The 21708-nt window shown below is 43.1% G+C and overlaps 1 protein-coding gene across 5 annotated transcripts in view; it reads left to right on the top strand.

Moving 5' to 3' along the window:
• The window catches only part of sdk2b (sidekick cell adhesion molecule 2b), a 228598-nt gene that overhangs the window by 124863 nt on the left and 82027 nt on the right, over positions 1–21708 (top strand). For all 5 annotated transcript variants that reach the window (XM_088599880.1, XM_088599881.1, XM_088599879.1 and 2 more), the window contains exon 2: positions 18241–18400. In XM_088599880.1, the coding sequence (XP_088456006.1) occupies positions 18241–18400 (160 nt within the window). The remainder of the gene's footprint in view (positions 1–18240; positions 18401–21708) is intronic.

The raw sequence follows: 21708 nt of genomic DNA, 5'->3' as shown, positions 1-21708 counted from the left end.
TTGTATGCCTCTCCATGTTTTCATTGTTCGCTTGTTGTTGAGCGAATAAGACAACCCACTGGTGGAGGTCATGCAGTAGATCCCATAACGTTCACCCCCAGCCCGTCTAAGTCTCTCTGCTCCCCAATGGGGTCCCCTCTTCTGGCTGCAGTGGCGGTCCTGAACTGTATTAGAAGCTTTTGCTCGGAGAAAAGATGCAAGTTTGTTCGCCCACACTTAGTAACTAAGACTTTGCATGGCTACCTGTCTGAGCTACTATCGTCCTACTCCCCACCTCGCAACCTTCTCTCTTCTAATTCTAATTCCTATCTGTGCCCCACACTCTATGGGTGACAGGGCCTTTACTCCTACCAGTTTTCTGTACCCCTACTGTCCCTTCTCATAGTGTATTTTCATTGTGTGTACACTGTGTATTTTTTTGTTATTGTTGTCATTCTGTAAAGCGCTTTGTGAAGCCACCTTTAAAGCTATATACAACAAAGCTCATCATCATCATCATCATCATCATCATCATCATCATTATTATTATTATTATTATTATTATTATTATTATTATTATTAAGGGCACACAGGTGGGTCGAACACAAGAACAGATGGAGGGTCTACCACTGCCACACCCTGCCAGGTTGCTGCAAAGCATTCCTGGGTGAGGGGTGCCACGCTGTAGGACTGTGACAGCACTGGCTGTTTGGAAAACCGTCAGAACAACACTGATGCTTTCAGCCCTCGCTAATTAGAATCTGCTTTTCTTTGCTTTTATTTATGCATAAAAACATCTCATTGAAAAGGTTACCTGTCTCCGCATTCCAGCCCCATTTCGGCTTGTTTTATTTTTGTTTCAATTTATTCATTATTTTCTCACTGTTTTTTGATGCGATGTTTTTTTTTTGGCATTTGTCATTTTCCCAGCAATTATCAGTAGTGAACACCGTTCCACTTCGAAAGCTGTAGGTCACATTCATGAAGCAATTAACTGCTCAGTTGCCATGGGTTTTTATTTAATTCCTTCACTGTTAAAAATAATATTGTCCCATTTTTGAGGACTACAGGCTTGTAAATCTGTGCTTCCTGGTCTTCGGCCGCAGTGCTTCCCAGCCTCCTGTTGGCTCCTCTTGTCTCCTTTCTTTCTTAAAGGTACACCAAGAGTGGCCGTGCTCTCTGTTGACCTGTCACGAGTGAAGTCTTTCCTTGGCAAGTGTCAAACGTTCCTCTGGTTGAGAATGCTTTCTTTCCAAAGGCCTTGATTGAAAAAGGATGGTAGGTTAATATGCGGTAGAATGATGTTAACTTCCAATCCAATCCAATTTTCCATTTAGGGCACAGTAAGCATCTGAGATGATGTCGGGGTGCTTGGATGTGTCTAAACAGATCAAATCCCTGGATGAAAACAGGAGACCCATGCAAATGACATTCTCTAGTCAAATACAGTACCTTCAATGTTAACGTGAAGTGGTAGAAATGAGACATTTCATTTACAGGGTAAACAGAAAAGGTGCACAGATATATGAATGCCTATAGAGATCTGTGCCTCTGTACCCCGTGCGCCCCAGATGAAGCAAAGAAGGGGTTTTACATAATTCAATTGTAGATCAGTGCGAAATTCAATATTAAAGCATCTTTATAGTTCCCAAATTTGCAAGGGATAAAGCAATTGTAGCCGCCCTTTCGATTGGACGTCGAACAAACGGAGCGAATTCTGTGTGGGAGCTGGCTTTGAAACTTGGCCAGTTGGTGATCTGAGTCTGATCGCGGGGGGGGTGAAGAATCGGTCTGCTGTCTTCTCTCCACAGCCTGGCTCAGGCCTCAGATCACTCCTCCCTCTTGCTGCTCACGGGGCTGAGCGGAGAGCTGATAAAACACAAACAAACTTGAAGCGCTGGCCTGCTGGGCGTCTCTCTCCCTGGCAGCTGTGCAGATGTTGTGATAATGTACCTCACACACCGGTGTGTGTCTGGAAAGCTGAGGATTTTTCAGCATTGACTAATTAGGAACTAATTAGCTAGCAGAGTGTAAACAATCACAGCAGATGGCGAAAAGTGAGGAATTACCAGTAATGACCTTAAGCTCGATGTGGCTGGGATTTTGTTTTGTGTTTCTGGTTTCTCTTCCAATGCTCTTTGTCGAACCTGTCCGCACCTGCAAGTGTTATCATGACGCTCTGCAGGGCTCATCCTGGTGACTGTCTCTTCCTTTGTTTCGGATTTGTCTCATCTTTATTAGAATTGCAGATTCCACTCACCGTATGTTTGCTCGCAAAGAAAAAAGATCAACAGTACAAGGCAGCAACACGACGCTGGAGAACCCAGCTAGTCTGAAAGCTGAGGTCGCTAGTTCACCTGGGCTTTTTCTTGCTTCCCATGTTTTTCTTCGTCTCACGATATGCTACATTTAGATTTTAGATCCAGCTGACTCCCTGTGACAACCAAAGAGGAGAGGGGGAGAAAGGTTCTGTGCGCTCACCTGTACATTTGTAAAACGTTTTTATTTCTACTCAGGAAACATAGCTAACATGTCCCTCGTGCCCTTTTTTTCTCACTGAGGCCAGCCTTTAGCTGCGCCTCCACTTCTTATACACCAAACGCTGTGGGTGTTGAGTACGAGTCGCGCCGCTGAAGGTGATTTTAACAAACACCTGGATGAGATCCTGCAATGGAAAGCAAACTTGCTCAGTGGAATGAATAGCTGCCTGTAATTTGTATCCTTTTGCATTTCCTTGAATACGAAGATACCATCTTTCCATATTATATTCCAATTACCTTGGGGAACATTATCTCTCTTAAGGCACGTTATAAATGCAGTGGATCTAATCGTATTGCATTACTCAAAACCAGTAACAGAAGCAATCTGACACGTTTTAAATGCATGCCACGTAAGACTCACAAAGCGTGTGGACTACTCAAGCTTCCATGGCTTTTTTATTTTTGCGGATGGTGGGGAGGGCTCTTTTTTAATTACACAGCTCTAAGTCAGAAATATACACTGCGGAACAGTACAATAGTTTTAATCTTCATACACGGTAATTGTTCTGTATTTTTACTTTTGGTTGATTTAACTAGAACCGTGACAGGCTTACAAATGCTCATTTTATTCTGATCCACTTCAAATTAACAGCCTTCTGATAGAAAACGAATTTTGGAAAACCGGGCCTTTTATTTTGTCACTCTCTAACAAACAGAGCAAGAAGGAGAGGCCCTGGGCCCTGCTGATCCAGACTCCCAGGCCGCTCCTGCTTCTGGGTCTTAAATATCAATTTGTGAAAAGGGCCGGTGATGTTAATTTGTCCAAATATTCCTCTCCCAAGTGGGGTGTTATGGAATCTTGCATTCATGTGGAAATATTCCGCCTGGTTTTCTTTAGCTTGTGCTACAGTATGTTTTGTGCTCCACAATGCCTGCTGTCTTCTCGTTATCCTCAGAGTTGTGGCGCACTTCCTTGTGCTTAATTAATCTCCCGGCCGGTTCTTCTGCACTCGAGCAGAGTGCGCCTTCCCCCCGGCAGACAGCCGGGCAGAGGACTCTCGCCGAGACGCGTGGCGTGAGGCGGCTGCAAGTCTAATACTCCAGGTGCCGATAACTCAGCCCTGAGGCTAACGGCTCCCTGCGCTCTCTTCACTCCAAATTAATTTCTTCATTTGTTGGCTCATTGATGCCTTTAATTGTTTTTAAGTTACTTTATTGGCTGCCCACAAATCAGTGGTAGAGACAGGAGTGGCAGGCCACAGAACGATTCTCCCAGGTCTTTTTTCCCCCTACTTTTCCCCTTCCTTCGTGCTCGTAATGCCTTTTTCTCCAATAAATCCTCGAACGTGATTAATCTTCATTCGAGCCGCCAGGGTCCACTCTCTCTCTCTCCCTGGCCGACCTGGCTGCTCTGGAGTGAAGAGGAATCATGCTGCAGACTGTTCAGTTCTCTCTCCAGCCCGTGAAGAGTGTTGTGTGGAGAGAAACCCATTCACCCTCCACAGCTCCTTCACCTCCTACAATTTCACTCATGGCCGGCGTGGCCTAGAGAACTTCGAAACATGTTTCAACCCCCAGCCCCCGATTTCCACTCTGTGTCCAAAATAATGATAATGATAATGTTTCTTTATTAGCCCTATACAATTTCTTGCATTAGGAATTCGTCTTTAGCATACCCCAGCTTTTCTCCATGGAGACACAGACACACAGACAGGGAGAGAAGCTTGGGGTCAGAGCGCAGGGTCTGCCATTGTACGGCGCCCCTGGAGCACTTAGGGTTAAGGGCCTTGCTCAGGGGCCTAACGGAGTAGGATTCCTCTGCCGGCCACGGGATTTGAACCGGCAACCTTCCAGTCACAGGCACAGATCCTTAGCCACAGAGCCACCGCTCCGCCCGGCAAAATGCCCCCACCCCGCCTCCCATGGAGAAGAAAGGGGAATTTCACCTGTTTGGCTCGACAGTGTTCATGTCCTGTTGCTCTTTGTCATCATCATTCAGAAACATAGAAGAGGCTGCAGTTCGGTCGCTCGTATCTTTTAAACTACTGTACGTAGAACACAAAGCGGTCGAGTCAGTCATGTCCAAAGGGTGGGATCGCTCTGAAACCCATCTCTGCGATATTTGGTCAGAAGCCTTTATTATGTTTTCCAGCTTTCCAACTCAAAACTCTCAAATTTACATGGCCACCCATTCCACTCGGAGTCACTTGGGCTAGAAATGGATTTTGGTTTTGAACTGCTCTTTACATGAACACAGAAGAAAGAGCGATTGTGGCCTATGAGAATAGAAAGAAATGACTTTTCATTTAGCAGCAAGTCAAGTCAGTTTCTGGTGAGCTCTTAGTAAAAGAAGTTAGTCATTACACGCTTAAAACCAATTTCATTCTCATTCCCATGCTTAAAACCAATTTCATTCATTTAATTTAGTCCTGCTTTACTTGTTACCACATGGCTTTCAAAATCATGTGGAACAGTATAATCTTTCATTCTTCCACAGCATTATCTACACAGACCCAAATCCCTTTCATTGCATGGCATCTTTCGGCACTGCTTTCTCAGAGAAATTGTACTTCACAGGCCTTGTCCTGGAGCTAAAATGTATTGTTTTGAAACCAGACCAATTCAAAACAATCAATCCCTTTCTCTTTGGTAATAATGAAGCATTTCTGAAGTCTCTTTACAAGCTAAGGTTTGGGGTAGCCTTCTTTGAATGTGCAATGAACTGAGCAATATCCCTTTAATAAATAAGTCCTTTTGAATTTTGAGCCGGACAGAAAAGATCTTTCTCCCAAAACGAAAACAGAAGAAAGACGCAGGCATTGTTTATGTCCCTACCATCTAAACAGTGGCTGTAAATGTATCCTAAGAGTTCAGAAAAACAATAAAAGTGTAACACATTCATTGTAAGCTGGAGCTGGAGCAGCGTTTCTCAAAGTACGTGTACTTGTGCACTTCCTTTCCAAATCCATTAAGTGTTTATCTGCATGCCAAAAACGTACATTGCAGGGAATAATTCCTCAGAGCACAAGCAAGATGAGCTTTTAAGTCTTTGCAGAAGACGTGCATGTTTAGCAGAACATGTTCTTAGCAGGAGCGTGTTCTCACACTGTAGTAAGCTGCCAGGGGAGGCTTGTACTATACTTTCCAACACTGTGAGATGCCAAAGTGCTTCATTCCTTCAAAATGCGTTGTCTGCTATCAGCAGTACTGCACTATTAGCAATCTCAATCCCAAGGAGAATCAGGCAAGAACCTGCACGTTGCAGATACACGGAATGTGCTCACTGAATCCGGGAAAATGCCTCCTTCCCTTTCTTGTGCTGCTCCTTTCATTCCTTGAACTTGCTCTCCCATTTCCCAAAAGTGGAAGTGGGCTCCTGAGCCGACTCGTTCAATTATGGAGGAGATCAAATGCGTAAAGGAGCAACAGTGAAATGTTTGGGGTTTCTTGTTTTTCTGTTTACGTCCATCTGAGAGCGAATGACCTTTCCAGTGAATTTTGGCGAAAAGGATGAAGTTGCAAAGAGCTCTCTGTTATTTGTGTGACAGGCTGGGCTGTCAAAATTGGAGAGTTTCCACAGACGATGAAAACATTTGCTTTTCTTTCCTTGCCCTGTTGGAATTTTAGCCCGCAGACAGGGTTTCAATCAAGACTGGAAAAGGTACAGAACATGACATGCTACTGTACGTGTCTTATCGGAGGTACCTGATCTGATCACGGCTTAGTACCATTTCCGGCCTCTTGTTTTTCTTCCCGGGAGGGAAAGAAAGGACGGTGTTGAAAGAATGTGCCAGCTCTTCGCTGGCACATTCACCCCTGTCTTTATACTGCTTCATGAAATGAGCAGGTGTGATAATGGACAATGCTCCGGGTTTCTTGTGGCACATACTTTTGAATGACTGACATTTCTGAGTCAAGTTAAAAAATTCTAAGTCCTGCTGAAAAGACCGGTGTCGTTTTTTTTCAGAAGCCCTTTTCAAAGAAGTGAGTAACTGTCATATTCCAAGCACAATTACCCTTGCTATTAACATTACACTAACTGAAGGCAGCAGGCAGATAACCTGCTCAGTGGAGTAGTGCTATATTATACCCTTTGTGTTGTGCTGCAATTATTTTCATGAGTCACAACAGACAACCACTGTGTTACTGTTTTCGAGAGGGGGGAGCACAGTAGCTGATTGAACGTCAATCAGCAGGTTGTCATTGGCAACGGCAGGGGTGACACAGTGACTGATTCCTGGATCTCCCAGGCTGAAAGCTCTGACCTTCAGGTGGGAAGGAGAATGGAGAGAGAGATTAGAGGGGCCAGTCATAGTTGACCGAGATTGATCAACTGTCACCCTTCGCTCTGCACCCAGCACGAGGGGGGAGGGGGGGGCAGAAGTGGAGATGTGGGGAGAGGTGACTGACTTCAGTGTTCTGTGGCCATTAACAAACCAAGGTTAAGGCCCGGCCAGGCCACAAAAAATACATTTCACAACGATGAATAATTACCTCAGAGGCGCAGAGGTAACAGTCTATCCTGGACAAATATGTTAAAAACTCTTCCGCTGGTTCCTTTCAGCCTGTCTAACGTAAACTATTTGGGAAAGTCAAACCTTTTAAAAACCTGAGGATTGAGGTGCTTTGAGGAGCCAGACTTCACGACTAAACAGTCAACCGTTCTTCCCTTGGCAGTCGTGCTTTGAAGAGCTTGCACAAGAGCGATCCTGGCTACTAAACAGCCTTTCATTTCAGGAAGGAAAAAAATCAGAAATGATTTCCTAGAGCTGAGCGCTCCCAGAGACAGCGCACACGCAGACAGAACAAACTCATCATTCTCCGTGAGCGGCAGTGTGTAATGGAAATTCTCAGCAGAGACAGGGGATAGGTTCGCCCTGGGAACCAAAGATCAGCTCCTGGAGCTGAGGAATTAAACAGAGGGGGAAATCTGAAATAAAATCCATTGCCCTTGTTTAATCAAAGATCTACAGTCAGTAAGACTTAGTCTGCATCTTGCAAAATAATGTTTTCCAGCCCTGAAGGACTGATAAGAAATTTAAATCCACTTTTAAGTGTTTGAAGCAGACTTGAAACCAGGATTCTCAATTTGGCCGTACTGTACTGCGCCTATAGAAACTCTACACACCCTTTCTAGAGTAACACATTTTTTACGTTTTCATTTTTAATTACAGTTCTTTTCAGAATTTGTTTTTCACGTGGAGGTTGTGTGTTACGACGTGTCACTAAATGTAAAATCAATCGTAATGAATGAATCTTGATTTCAGGCTGTGAGGCCCCATCATTTGTTACTTTGGAAAAGGTGCAAAGAATTTCATTTGGCGCTGTATATTCATGTCTCACTATCAGGTCTCTTTACTTCATTTCTGGCTTCAGTTTTATCCCTCAGCAAACACAGACTGATCTAGGTCTATGCTGGGCATACAGCCAATGTATTAAAGTTTCAGTACTTTGGATTGCATGCTTTGCAAAATACTCTATATGGAGATGTAATGTGATTACGTTTTTTAGCAAAGTGTAATTCCACAGCCTATTGATTGGATATACACTTTTCACCATATTCTGAGAACTGAGTGGGAACTCCTCCAGACTACACGAGGGGAATTATGTTGTGTGTACTGTGCCATGCTTCAGGCACACTTTTAATGTGGTATCAAAATAGCTCAAGTAGAGCCCTGGATTTTTACATTTAATCTTCTGCCCCCTCTGTCAGTGGGCACTAGTTTAATGCTAACCCCTGCCAGTGACCTGGAATTGCCAGAGATACTTCACTGACTCTCTCATTAACACCAGGCTATCCTCGGGACCAGCTCATTACGAAATGCCACCTTTGAGAACCTCCTTGTGCATTTGAGGAGCGAGAGAGGGTAAGAAGGGTGGTGTGAGCTGGCAGCTGGTGGGAGGGCGTTTTTCATGGCACGGGTTGGGTGCAGACGGCACGGCAGGTTTGTTGCCCCATGCACAGCCCTCACCCCTCCCCGACCCCACGTTCAAAACAAACAAGCTCCCTCCCAGCACGAGGGTGTGTGACTACTGTATCAGGAGACGTCTTCCTCATCTGTTGCACAGTTCAGAATGACTCCAGTTAAGCAGGATGTCGTTACCAAATCAACTCACAGCTGAGAGGCTAAATCAAGAGTCCATTTGCCCCGAAAAATATTTTCCACAGGGAACTTTTGATATAATGATGTCGTCCCTGAATAGCAGTGTGTGCCCCTGGTTTCCAGCTCCTGTCCTGCATCATTAACCATGAACTCGAATCCCTCTCCCTGCCTTTCTCCAGCCACACAAAAAGGAGACAATTCTCCTCCAGGTAACTGGATATGAAAACTGTGTAAAACACAATGCTATTACAGTAGTACCTATCCTGTACAAATTCTTACATTTCATCGTGCGCGATATTTTATAATACTTGACAGTCGGGTTTTAATTGCACTATGTCATTCATTACATTTATGTGGCATAATTTGTTTTTCTGGTATATGTAATACGATGCATCTTGGTAGTCTCTACCCTGGTGATTTATAGCATTTCCCCAAAATGAAGTGTGTGGATTGCAAGGAAAGGAACAAGCGATGAATCACACGGGGGGCGAAGCTGGGCGTGTGCGGTGCGTTTTGGAAAGAAGGTGTGAGGTATCTGGGTGACTGCTTGTGGCCTCTGCCTCTCTGCCTGGATCTGCTGGGACGCCGTATGATGGAGGAGGCAGGCCTGTTAATCACCCCCTCTTTCGGCCCCCGCCCAGCCCCGCAGAGCTGCCACTCAGGAGCGATCAGCAGTAACAACGTCGTCACTCAGGCACCTTCAGCTCCTTCAAGCGGAAGGCGTTATGTATCTGCCAGTTAGAGGGATTGTCATTTAAATTACTTCCGTGTTAATGGACTGACCAAGGTAATGCCGGGGTATTAAGCCGTGTGACACTTATAAGAAGCGAAAGTGCCAGAGAAATTGAAAACATATCACAGTCATGGATAACTTGATCTCATCAAAATATTGCCCTTATCTGCCTGCTCTTAGTTCAACAGCACAGCTCTTCGCTGACACTGCCCTATAGTACGGCTGGCTAAAATAAGTATTTACGATCGCTGTCCTCTGTAATGAGCGTTGTTAAATAGTGTGCTGAATACCCGATAATTACAGTGAGGCGCAACACGTTGCTGGTTATTGCGTGCCTTGCTACGAGTTGCAGAAAAAAAGGAGTCTGAACTATTTAGTGCTAGTGAGAGATACCAATTGTGATGTATCCAGACTGGACTTGAAAAACACCTCATCGGTATAAAGCTAGAGCATGCATTCAGTTTGCTGTTGGTTTTTAAAAACGATTCTTTTCCTTTTTCAAACGCTTTGTAAATTCATTTTATCTCGTTTTCCTAGGGGAGATCGTAGCCATACCTGTTAGCACTGCCTTCATACTCCTTAGCTTCACTTTCGAGGAGAAACATTTGCAGGTGACAGGAGCTGGTTGGAGAGTCGCTACAAGTCTTGCTGCTGTTGTCACCTGGCTTGGAGGTGTGAAAGACACAGAGCCGGCTCTACCTTTCATCACTCAAGACTCGAGGAGACTTCTGCTGGCAAAAAAGCATCACCTTGCATGTTCATGGTGTTATTTATACGGATGTATTTAGGAATGAGCAATTAGTTCTAAGATTAGGGTTGGGCATTTCTTAAGTATAGTGTTAGAATACCTCAATATAATCATTGGTGCTCTGCACACCTTGTGGTGCTAAAATTCACTCCGCGAGCCCTGTTGACACTACTAGCTCAACGGCTTTGGAAATGGTTCCTATATATGAAAAAGTGTTGGTGACCTGATTTGGAAGAGGAGAGAGTTCCTCTTTATATTTTATGAGCACAGAAAAATACAGACAAGAGCATATGCTTAGACATTTAAAAGAAAGCCTCAGAGGCATGTTTTGAGGAAGGAGAATTGGGGAGAGGTGGGAATTGTCTTAACATAGATGGTTTACATTCTTTTCTGGTTGATAATTGGTTGGAGGAAAGTTGACTTGGTGTTGTGATTCTAAACTTGTGCCTGGATGAGCTACTGTACATTTCTGGGACTATCCTGGATGTGCCCAACATTACTGGTCAGTCCTAAGCAGTGCAGCTCAAAAGCTCCCACTTCCTGACTGATAAATACAACTGAACAGCCCCTCCCTCGCAGTTAGGATGACTCTCTTCCTCCCTAGAAGCTCTCTCCTTTATCTTTTGAGCTCCATGTGGTGCGATAAGGGAGGCACCAAAATTAAAACTCATTAAGAAAGCATTAAGGATTACGCTAAATGAAATTCTCAAAGGCCTCCTGTCCCTCATTTTCAGAGTCTCCGTCCCTGTGAAAGACACCCCATTTGATGGATCTTTCCAATCTGCTTGACCTCTCTGGCCCAGAGCTGCAGGAATTTGGGATTCTGTTGCCTGTCAAAGAGCTCTTGAATGCCAATTTTAAAAGTAAAATTTCAGAAGAGGATCTTATGTAAATTTCTAAGCAGGATATAAAACTGGACTTCTGAAGGTAACACGAGGCCAATCCAGTTGCCCCTGTCTCAGTGGATTTGATAGTGAGATACACTGACGTTGTCCTAAAACTCTACTTGAACCCTGTACTATTTGGTACATTGATTGTGATATCATTTTTCACAACAGATCTTGAAATATTATTCTATTAAGCACAGGTAGAAACATTTAACTTTCTCAATTTTCCATTATGCATTATTTGACTGAAGCTGATAGCGTTGCTTTTTTTAGGACATCCCATCTCTACCATCTCTGGTTGTGGAAAATTTGGAATACTCTAGTTTAGCCCCCTGCTTAGCCTCTCCTAAACTTAGCCTCTGCTTTTTTTTCCAAAGTGGAAGTTTGGGAAGTAATCCGGCTGCAGTCATGACAGAAATATTGTAAAGATGTTAGTAGTTTATAAATCATCATTTATAAATCATAAAAACTGGAAGAAAAAATAAATGAACCAAGGAGCCTGCTTTTCATTGATATACCCAGCTTTGTCACTGCAGTTCAAGTGCAATAAATGTAGGAACAAAATAAAGCCTGTTTAACATCATTGTAACAATTATATCATAATTCTGTCAAAACCGGATGAAATGAAAACTGACTTCTGGGAAAGGAATCAAAATAATGCAAAGACCCCTACACCCACAAATTTAACCAGCACCACCCTCCCCTTACCTTAAGTAATAATGTGAAGAATTATCTCCAGCTACTCCGCAGAACCCTGTTTTTATTTTCCTTCAACTGATAAGGCACTTAAAGAGGCTGTCACGCTCCTGCTACGAGAACAAAGTAAGTAAACAACTATATAAATAAAGAAAAATATCTAACCAAATAACAGCATGAGAAGCAGAACGCTGCAATTAGTGTAAGAGCAATAATTAAAGCAATAAGCCTAGCTTACTTAACAGTGATAATGTACAGTTACAGTCCATTCCTCTGTTTAGTGTTGGGTTAGGATGAAGATTGTCAAATATGAAGAAATTGTTTTGAGCAGTTGCAATACAAAGAAATGTACTCTTGTTACACTTGAGTTTTTCTGGTCATTTATAGCTGTTAATAATTAATCGATTAGCACATTATTAATGGAGTTTTAAAAAGTTAAGCATATTACAAACCCTTAACCCCAGAGTTAGGCTGAAAGGTAAGGTTCAGGCTACAGTCAAGATTAGGGTTAACATCCATACATACAGTAATGTATACAATATAACTGCATTTACTCTATAAGTAAGTATTGGTTATCACATTTATGTTTCTCTATTAATACTATGTTTAAATCATAAAGCATTTAGAAATGGAATTTGCAGTCTGTAATGTTAAGTATTGCCTGTGCAGGGGTTGCAGTTACAAACTTATCTGAAAGCTTTGCAAAGCACATGGTACCTTTTCCTAGGAAGACTGATTTTTTTACAGTTGTTTATGTTTGCATATACTTTCATAACATTGTGTTTTGGGGTGTTGTGCATATGGTTACTGTAAAAAAAGTTACAATTAAATTGCGGAGGACTTTAATCACACAAATTGGGTACATACACATTTAAAGTTCTACACAGCACACATTACTTCACCTTGTTTAATGCAAAGTAAAATACATTATATTTAGTACTGTACGTGGTTAATGTATTTACTCAGTCTGTAAATCCTGTATAATACATTTTCACATGATTGGCCTGTAACCACTGGAAAATGTTGAAAGCCAAATTATCGGTCGCCGAATAATCAATGAGTACAGTGCTGCGGTTGATTCTCTTTGATTATCAGCTTGACGCTGCTTTTAAAGAGTGCTCAATCAATGGCTGCTGCTATTTCTTCCAGAAGTCCCTGCAGATTTAAAATGTGCCTGTTCTAACGATCACCCGAAATGAATAATTACCTCTTTAAAGACTCGTCGTTTTTTCCCTTCTTTCTTTGCTCTTGCGCTGAAGAAGTCTTCTTTGTCGAAATGCATCTGTAGTGTCTGCCTTGATTTTAATCAATTGGATGAAGTTTATTACTTTTATGAAGAACTCTCTGTGGCCAGGGGCCTGATTTTAATGGGAGCTTCTGTCTTATTTTCCCCTAATCGGAAAAGAGTTTTTGTACAAAGTAACGTAATGAGTACTATTGTTTCAGACCAAATGCTTTTTGCAGTTAATTTTAATGTTATGCTTTGTCAAGAGGCAGCTAATGGTAGTCAATTTATATTATTGGATTACTAAGTGGATGTGGGGCTCTGTTGGTAAAAATTAATGTCACTCAATTTCCCAGTGATGAGATTACCCGGATATTACTATTGTGCATTGAGTGTGTGTTAGTTCTGCTTTATGGAATAAATTGGGGCTGTTTTTATTACCTCTGATGGTAATAAAAACAAAAAAGTTTACATCATTGAACCTTTGATGAGTGAGCTCTTTGAAACCAGCCTGAGTTGTAATTATAGAATTAGTGATTAGTGATTTATCTCTGTGGGGCCGTGTTTGACTGAGGGCACCTCAGATTTCCAGCTTTGATGAGATCTGACCTCCTGCCACCAGGGAGAGCATACATACCACTGCTCCTCCACTTTCTAGAATTTGCAGGCCTGATCTGATTGTTATGGAAGGTTGGCCATCACTGTGAGAAGCAGCAAGGCAGAAAGACTGCAGTCAAGGACCATCTTTGAGGTGCTCTCAGCTGCTCTCAGTCCTAATGTTCTTCCTTGATGTGATTGGTGTGGGACTGCCTTGGGTGTAGGGACAGCTTTGATCTACGGAAGAGACTTGCCTTCTGCTTGGGAGGCAGAGAGTGCAGAATTGCAGCTCTCATCCCAGTTCAAGTTGGTTGTTGGTTTTCCTCTCTTTTCTTGCTGTTGAAAAGATGTTCAAGAGGCAAGGAAAAGCCAAGGACTACAAAAAGACATATATTTCAAGCTGCAAGGAGACTGCTCTACCGCCTCTCCCCAGTTTGCCTTCAAGCACCTAGCATGAGCTCCAGACTCTGCATCTGTCTGAATATTCATTGTCTTCCTTTGGTATTAAATCCACTCTGTATGTTTATGATGTTTTGAATGTTTCCTAGAGCTAAGAAAAACTTCACCACATGATCCCCTATAGCATGATCATTTTTATATGCTAAACTCTCATACTCTCTCCACCAGTATCATCCGCACAGGTGCTTTTTAGGATGGAACCCGTCAGTGTTGGCCTGTTTTGCTGTGTACAGAATATTTAGATTCCTTCTGCTTAACAGCCCTTTGTCCTAAATGTTCTTTGTGTTAGCAAGTCTCTCTGACATTCAGGGGCTCCTTGTAGAAACCCAGACATTTATTATTTACAGCCAGAGAACATTGTTTCTCTGCCTTAATTTTTTAACACCCTTGAGGAAGCTAGCTTAAAAGGTTGGTCCCGCTGCAGTGCAGGTGAGCGTGGCAGCAGGCGTGTGTGGAAGAGTGTGTGTCTAAGAATTCAGCTCAGTCCACCCGTCAGTTTGGCTCGACGCACTCTTCTCTGCCTGGCGTGATGCTCTGGCACTGTTCAGCTCAACTTCCAGCGGGATATCTCTTTGTTTCAGCAACTGCACACCAGGCAGAAATGGAGCCTGGAAGGATGGCTCATTCAAAAATGCAAAAGGGCCAAATTACTCATGGCTTTGTCACAGGGAGAAAAACATACCTTAACTGCTACAGGGTCTGACAACAAGCAGCTCATAGCACGAGCTTGAAGGACTTCAGAAACCTGCTCAGCTTGTTGGCTTCTTGTCTGTGATACTGGGGGAGTCATTTACTTTTCACAATCATGTGTGGTAGTTTACACTATGGTGGCTTCCTGTGGACCAAGAAAGAGAGAGATCAGGTGAAAAGAAAAAATCCATAGCTTGCATAGTTTACTCATTTTTTGGAGAAATTAAATTGCTCCATCGTGATGCGGACTGCTTACATTATACAGCATGTGTTTTAAATTTAAGGCTTATGAAGTGTTGCGGTGTCTGCCGTTTTGCTGCATATTTAAGACAAATCCGTACAGCAAGCAATAAAAACAACACCGTAATAGCTTATCCTGTCATTGCTTTAGGTTAGTCACCAGATTTACAATAACACCTTTGCGAGGTCATAAAAAGAGACAGTTTTACGTTAGCTGCAGATTTATGGTTTCAATATTCCAGGCTCACTTTTTGCCGATTGCTGTATTCCGTGGAAGTCTCACTCTTACGCAGCCACCCACCCGCCTTGAAATACAGAGGACCAAACATCAGGGCTGTCCCCCAGCCTGAGACTCTCCTTGAAGCCCAACTCCACTTCCCATAGTCCTCTTCTTCCAGCCAGGTATCAGACCATGGCAGGGAGAGGGCTGGAGCTCAGTGGCACCTTGGCAGCGGTGGTCACTGTCTTGCAGGCCAGATGCCTGGGCGACCTTGTCAGGCTGCAAGCCACTGAGAGCTGGCTTTTTCTCATACCCTGCTGTGCCAGAGCCACTTGAAAAAGCAGTCCCCTCTCAGCCTGTGCCCATGGATTATTACAGGGCACCGACACTTAGGATGGGAGTGGGAGTGAAGTGCCAGTGTAGATAAAGCTCTTTGGCAATAATGCTGCCATCTCTGGCCACGCTGGCAGCAGGAGCATTCATTCCACGAGCTGTGTGTACACAGGATTACAAAGCAGCCTTTATGTCTTCTCTGACACTAACCCAATAGAGGCCTGGAGGAAGAGAGACAATTGGTCTTCCCGCAGAAAAAAAAAAAAAGCGCTGTGCTTATACCCCTGTGCCACGGCTCTCGGCTTAGAGCTCGTTAGCAACGGGAGAAAAATGGCCTGTTCCCATCGCTGTGTCTCCCGTTCTTCGAGGCTTTTTTCCCCAGAGTTTTCGATAGCTGCTGTGGGATTTCTTAAAGGTGAACATGACGGCGTGACTGTGTGAATTTGGTATCCGAGATGATGACGACAACAGATGCTGTTTTTTTTTGCAATGGGTTAAGGAAAAGTACGGTTTATGCAGCCAAATCCATTTATGACAAAAATAGTGATTAGAAGCCCTCCAGTGTGGTTAGGCATTGCTTTTGAAGTTAGAAGAGTGAGGACAGTATAATTTGATTTTTCTTTGTTCACTTCTAATGCAAACAGAAGTATTCTATTCAGTATTAGATGTGCAGACTGACAGCGTGTGCTCATACAGTACCTATCTGTCTGTGTGTGTTGTGCCCTGAGGCTGCAGGACTCCCAGTGAAATATGTACTGTATGCATTGCTTTAGAGAGGGCTGTGCTCGCTGGCAGAGTGTTTAAGCACAGCTGGGGAGATGTGTGTCTCATTGGGGGGCAGGGGTCTCTGGGAAACTGGCAGTTGGAGGGAAAAAATTGGATTTTCCTTTATCGTTTCCTTATTTTCTTTTTTGCAAAATACATTATACATTATACTGCAAAATACATAGATGCGGATTTAATTTTTTTTCCTCGTGAGGGGTAGGGCAGTAGTAGAAGCTCTGAGGCTTGTTGCATCCTGGGGCATATCAAGCCATTCCTGGGTTTTGTGTAGACAGCAGTTGACCTCCATGCGACTCTGCTCATGATAAAGGAGACAACAGTTGGGTGAAGGGAGAATATTTTTGTGCACTTATCAGGACGGCATGCAGGTTTTCTAACTATATGATCTATATGGATCACCTCTGATAAAAAAATAAACATTGTGAATTTTGCACAGTGTTTTTGCAGTTCTCTTGTAGTTTTACCATGCTCATTGTCTATACATTGGTTTGCCACTGTCTGCATTAAATTGTGTTTTGCCCTTTTCGAATTACCAGGTATATGAATTGCCTCTACCATGCCTTACGTCTGACTTTCTATATATAAACTTCTATAAAGGTCAGTCTCACGTTGAGATCAACTCTATATTCCCAGACTGTGGAAAGGAAAATGTACTTATTGCCCCCTGCTTATCGATACAGTAGTAGCTGAGTGAACTTTAGAAATCAGTAATGGAGTGTTTTAGTGCTCATTAAAGTATAAGGTGGCCATGCAAGAGGAAGAGAACTTTTTAAATGAGACAGATTGGGTTTAATTATTTATGTTAACCGGAAGGCTTGCATTTGTACCTGGATGCTGTTTAGCATTAATTAGTAAAAAGGTGTAATTGACCGAATATGCCGCGCAGATTTAGAAATAAACTCCAAGAGCGAGTGTACAACGCATGACCTGTGTAACTGCCTCACGTGGGTCCTCTGAGCTCTCTGAGGTGCTTTAAGGGCCCTTTGTCTGCTGTGAAGGCTAATCTGCATATTCGAGAGGAGACAGCTCTGTTTCAGAAGCTGGTTGCTCCGCACATCGCTATTTGTGTACCGCTAAATGAGAACGTACAGCTCTACAGGCTAGGCTGCCTGCAGCCCTTTCATACAGCACTGGTTTTCATTTGCAGTGTAAAGATGTTATTAGGAGTGATTGTCTGAAAGTGGCACTTAAGTATAGCAGGGAAGCCTGTGGTGAATGGGGAAACCGAGTCCGGTTCCAGACCTGGGTCTCTGCTCTGCTGTGCCATGGCCGTGTCTGTCCTGCTGCTGCCTAGGGAACACCTGGGTTTAACACTTCCGACGCACGGACCTCAGAACCTACTACAGAATCCTAGTTTCTGTTAACCAAGTCACTACATCTCTGTGGTGAATGAATCTAACCTCATTTATTGTTTTTTTATAAGTGCTGTGATGTGCCTGGACAAATAGTTATTAAATCAGATTCTCGTATTGATCCTATATGGCATCTTTAACATTCAATCTGTTCCTTCACAAACGCTCCTCTTCTCTGTTTTCCTCCTGGTTTTTGTCCCTGTAACTCTCTCTATTCCAGATAACAGTCCTTCCTTTAGAGACCTGTGACCTCCTGCTGCAATTAAACCTAGTGCTCAAACACCTTTATTTTGATAAAATCCCCATATATTTTCACTAATAAGCAGCATTTTCCCTAATCAGGTAATAAAGCCCTTTCCTTGCACTACTTCTGTTTATTATACATAATGTGCATCCTTACATTCATGACTTGGGCATCACTGTCTTAGTCTGTGTGTTCATTAGGCTGTGTAGCTTACAGAGTATATCACATATCACAGAAATCTGTTACCTTCTCGCCTGGGACATTGTTGAGTAGAAAAGCAAGAGAACTTCAAGTTCGTATTCCAGTTATTTATGTTTGTGTTTTGGTTAGGCTTCCCATGGAATAACCCGACAGCTGTTCTGTGGATTCTGGTTCATTATTTCACATTTCCCAGGAAGTCCAGGAAGTGCCTTTCCCAGCAGCACTAGGTTTCACCCCCTGGTCTCATACGAAGCTTCTCTGTGTTGCAGATGACGTTCCCCCCTATTTCAAGACAGAGCCCGTCAGGACCCAACTGCACCTGGAGAGGAACCGCTTGGTCCTCACCTGCATGGCAGAGGGCAGCTGGCCTCTGGAGTTCAAGTGGATCCATAACGGGACTGAACTGACTCGCTTTTCGCTGGAGTACAGGTAAGACACCAGCTCTGCCCCAGTCAACATGCTGTAGACCTGCTCTGGTCTTGAGGAACAGGTCAATGCCATGCTGAAAGGAAAAGAACAGAGACACAGTTCTGCTGTGGAGCCTTCTTCAGATGTGTGTCACCTGACACATGGAATGGACCCTTACCTGTTCTTAATATACCTTCCGGGTTCTTTTAAGACAGGACGGACAACTTTAAATTTTGAATATGATTTACATAAATGGCTTGCAAATGACATGTTACCCTATGTACCTCTCTGTTGTCTTGTTTATACTTCTGTACATTGAGCTGGGATGTCTCGACATAAAGTGTATTGCGTAAAAATGAATTTGTATTGTAATTGTTTAGATATCTGCAGTATAGTCTTTTCTATCAAGCATGACGTACTGTAGGGGATTTCAGGCATGGCTATATATCTCCTTCTGGTATGCTGCAAGAGTAATATTGGGCTGGCATCCAATTTCCAGCTCTCAGTCTCCGGATCAGTGTATCGTCTGTCCTTTTCTCAGCCCCTAGTCTGCCATGTGGTCACACCCTTCCCCTGCAGCCTCTGCGGGTGCATCCACATGCATCCACACCCCGTCCCTCATAGGGCTGCCAGCCTCACAGCCAGTATGGTTTTGCTTTCCTGACAAACTCAAACTGATGTCCTTTATCCCAGAGATCGATTACAGGCGACCTGAGAGCACAGATAAAGCTGTTTAATGTTAACAGAGAGATTTGAATCGTCCTAAAAATGTTGTCTGAAAAGGTTTTGTCTGCTGTGGGTCGGAAATCATCTAATGCAGCACAGCAGCCCCTGGACCTAACTCCTTTGGTGTGTAGGCAATGGGGTGTCGCAGTACCCATCCACCCAGACTGTCGTGCTGGCGTCCAGGGTATAGTCCCTCCATGCACCCTGTATTTCCAGGACTCAGGCCTGTGGCAACCCTTCCCAGCAGTGTACAGTATGGTTTCATGGATGCTTATAGACTAGAATGCTTCAACACGTATTTTAGCAGTAAGAGGCACATCTGAAAAGATTCAAAAGCAGTAGCTCTTTGTGTGATAGATCAGTGGAAATGGCCATTGTACACATGTCTGAGTCACCAGCCCCTAGTGTATACTGTCCTCTGTCTATTTCTGTCAGAGAAACTTGTAAAATGCTCTCAGCCACGCCACTGGTGCTAATAAAAATAACATGGCATTTCACAAACGTCAAGGTGTCCTCTTTTCTCTTTATGGAGAGGTACTATCTCATCGCCCATTGTGCTGTTTCTTTCCTTATAAAGATGACAGACGAGGTATTGAGGACTGAGGAATTAAATGACCGCCTTGTAAATGGAACAGTTCCATACAGGGGGTTCTCAGCCAAAGGAGATCAATGTGATTTTCCTGAGTAATGTAATGTTTTATGAACTTGGAATAAAATAATTGTAGTCTTTTTAAAATGCTTGTGATCCTCCCCAGCTGTAATGTAGCAGTGTTGCCAATATCTGTACAGGTCTACAAACCCATGCCAGCGCAGTCTGCTAGAACTGTTTTAACATTGTTAGAAATCAGCGGTGCTTACACATCTCGGTATCCAGCTACACTGAAGCAGCCCTGGTGACACTAGCAAGGTTCGAGTGAAGAATAGAGTACTTCTCTAAAAAAACAGCACCAGCACCTCCTTCCTCACATTCCTGTGTTTGCTGTGATTCCTGTGCCTTGTGTTTTATTATGATAAATTCTCACTCTCTATGCTTTCTGTATATTGTATTCCTTGAAAAGTCTTGGGTAAAATAATTATATGAAGTCATAAGATTTGACTAAATAAGTTAGGAATGATTGACGGCACTTGACAAAAAAGCTAAATGCAGAAGCCCTCCAGCCAAATTGAGTAGCTACCACATTTGGCCCAAACGTGACTGGTTATCAGCATTCATTGTGAAAGAATGAGAGGGCTGATGTCTCACATTCACTTGGCAGTTTCACCAGTGAGCACCTTAATTTCACACATTTTAACTTTTCAGGAACACTGCTGTGCAGGTCTTCTGCATTTTGGTCTCTCCCTTCTTCGCATATCATTGCTACAGAAAATTTTCCCTGAGCCTCGGTAATTTTAAAAGGCGCTTATGGTGGTAGATGTCAGGCAGACCCCGAGATCTCACTTAAACAAATAATAGACCCAGCGTCTGGCCTTGGGATTAAGTGCGTGTATTTTTATTAGCAGACATAATTTCATGCCGGCTAAGAACAAATTAAAACAAGCTCGATCCAATAATATTCCTTGTCTACAGTGTGATGGCAGTGAGCTTGCGTGCAGACTAGACTTGCCGTCGGTTCATGAGAAGAAAAAAAAATGACTGAAGAAACAGAATTTCTTTTTGTTTTCCATCTGAGATGTTTGTAGGCATTAACAGTTGATTGTTTTGAGTGTTTTGTTGGCAGAAGGGATGCCAAAAAACCACTGTGTGGCCAAGCAGGCAGAGTTGAAATCAAACACTGAGAAAGTCAGTCACAGATTTCCACATTTAAAGACTTGGGTGTTGTATACTTTATGTTTAGAGCAACGATTGATAGCAAACAGAACTATTAATAATCTAGCAGCAGCCCCTGCACTACTGAGTCAGTTTCTTTCTGGTTCTGTATTACTTGTAAATTGGCAAGTGTATGAGAACTTTTTTAGGAAGGTGCCTGTTTATTTGCTGTATTTGCTGTATTTGCCAAAACAGCTTTTGTACTACAACACTCATTTGTCTGAATAACAGTTAAATTCATAGACTCACACAAGGCTGGGCAAAGCACAAGTGGCATCATTCTTCCCTGGCTGGAAGAATCCCCTGATCTCAGTCTTTGAAAACTCACAGAACTGCTGGAAGGTCCAGGCAGTGCTCTTGCCCTGTTCTGTTCCAGCAGTACTTGGTTCTGGCAGAAACCCAACCGATTGTTCAGCAGGAATTTCGAATATTTTGGACAGCGGATGAATATGTAAAGGTAAACAGAGACTACAGACACAATTCTGATTCTGTATATTTACTAAATAAGATAATGTCATGAAACATGCAGCACCTACAGAGCTTGCAGCTTGACAAAGTCTTCATAGGCAATGACAAAGTCAGGCGAGCTTATGTCTTCTGAATGAACAGTGCAACACGAACCAGGGGACACAACTCTTGGAAACTGTTTCAAAGTCCTATGAATAAATTCTTACCTACCTTGCATGGATGTGTTTGTCATATTTGTTTCTTTATTTCACGTCTTTCTCTTTTACTGACCAAATGTTACATCTAGCGATCGACACTGCACTCTGCAAATATGGATTTAAGCATTTAT

The sequence above is a fragment of the Lepisosteus platostomus genome, chromosome 11 (assembly GCF_059453375.1).
Source record: "Lepisosteus platostomus isolate fLepPlt1 chromosome 11, fLepPlt1.hap1, whole genome shotgun sequence".
Taxonomy (NCBI): domain Eukaryota; kingdom Metazoa; phylum Chordata; class Actinopteri; order Semionotiformes; family Lepisosteidae; genus Lepisosteus; species Lepisosteus platostomus.
Note: the sequence above shows the minus strand (reverse complement) of the source record. Positions and strands in the feature narration are given on the sequence as shown.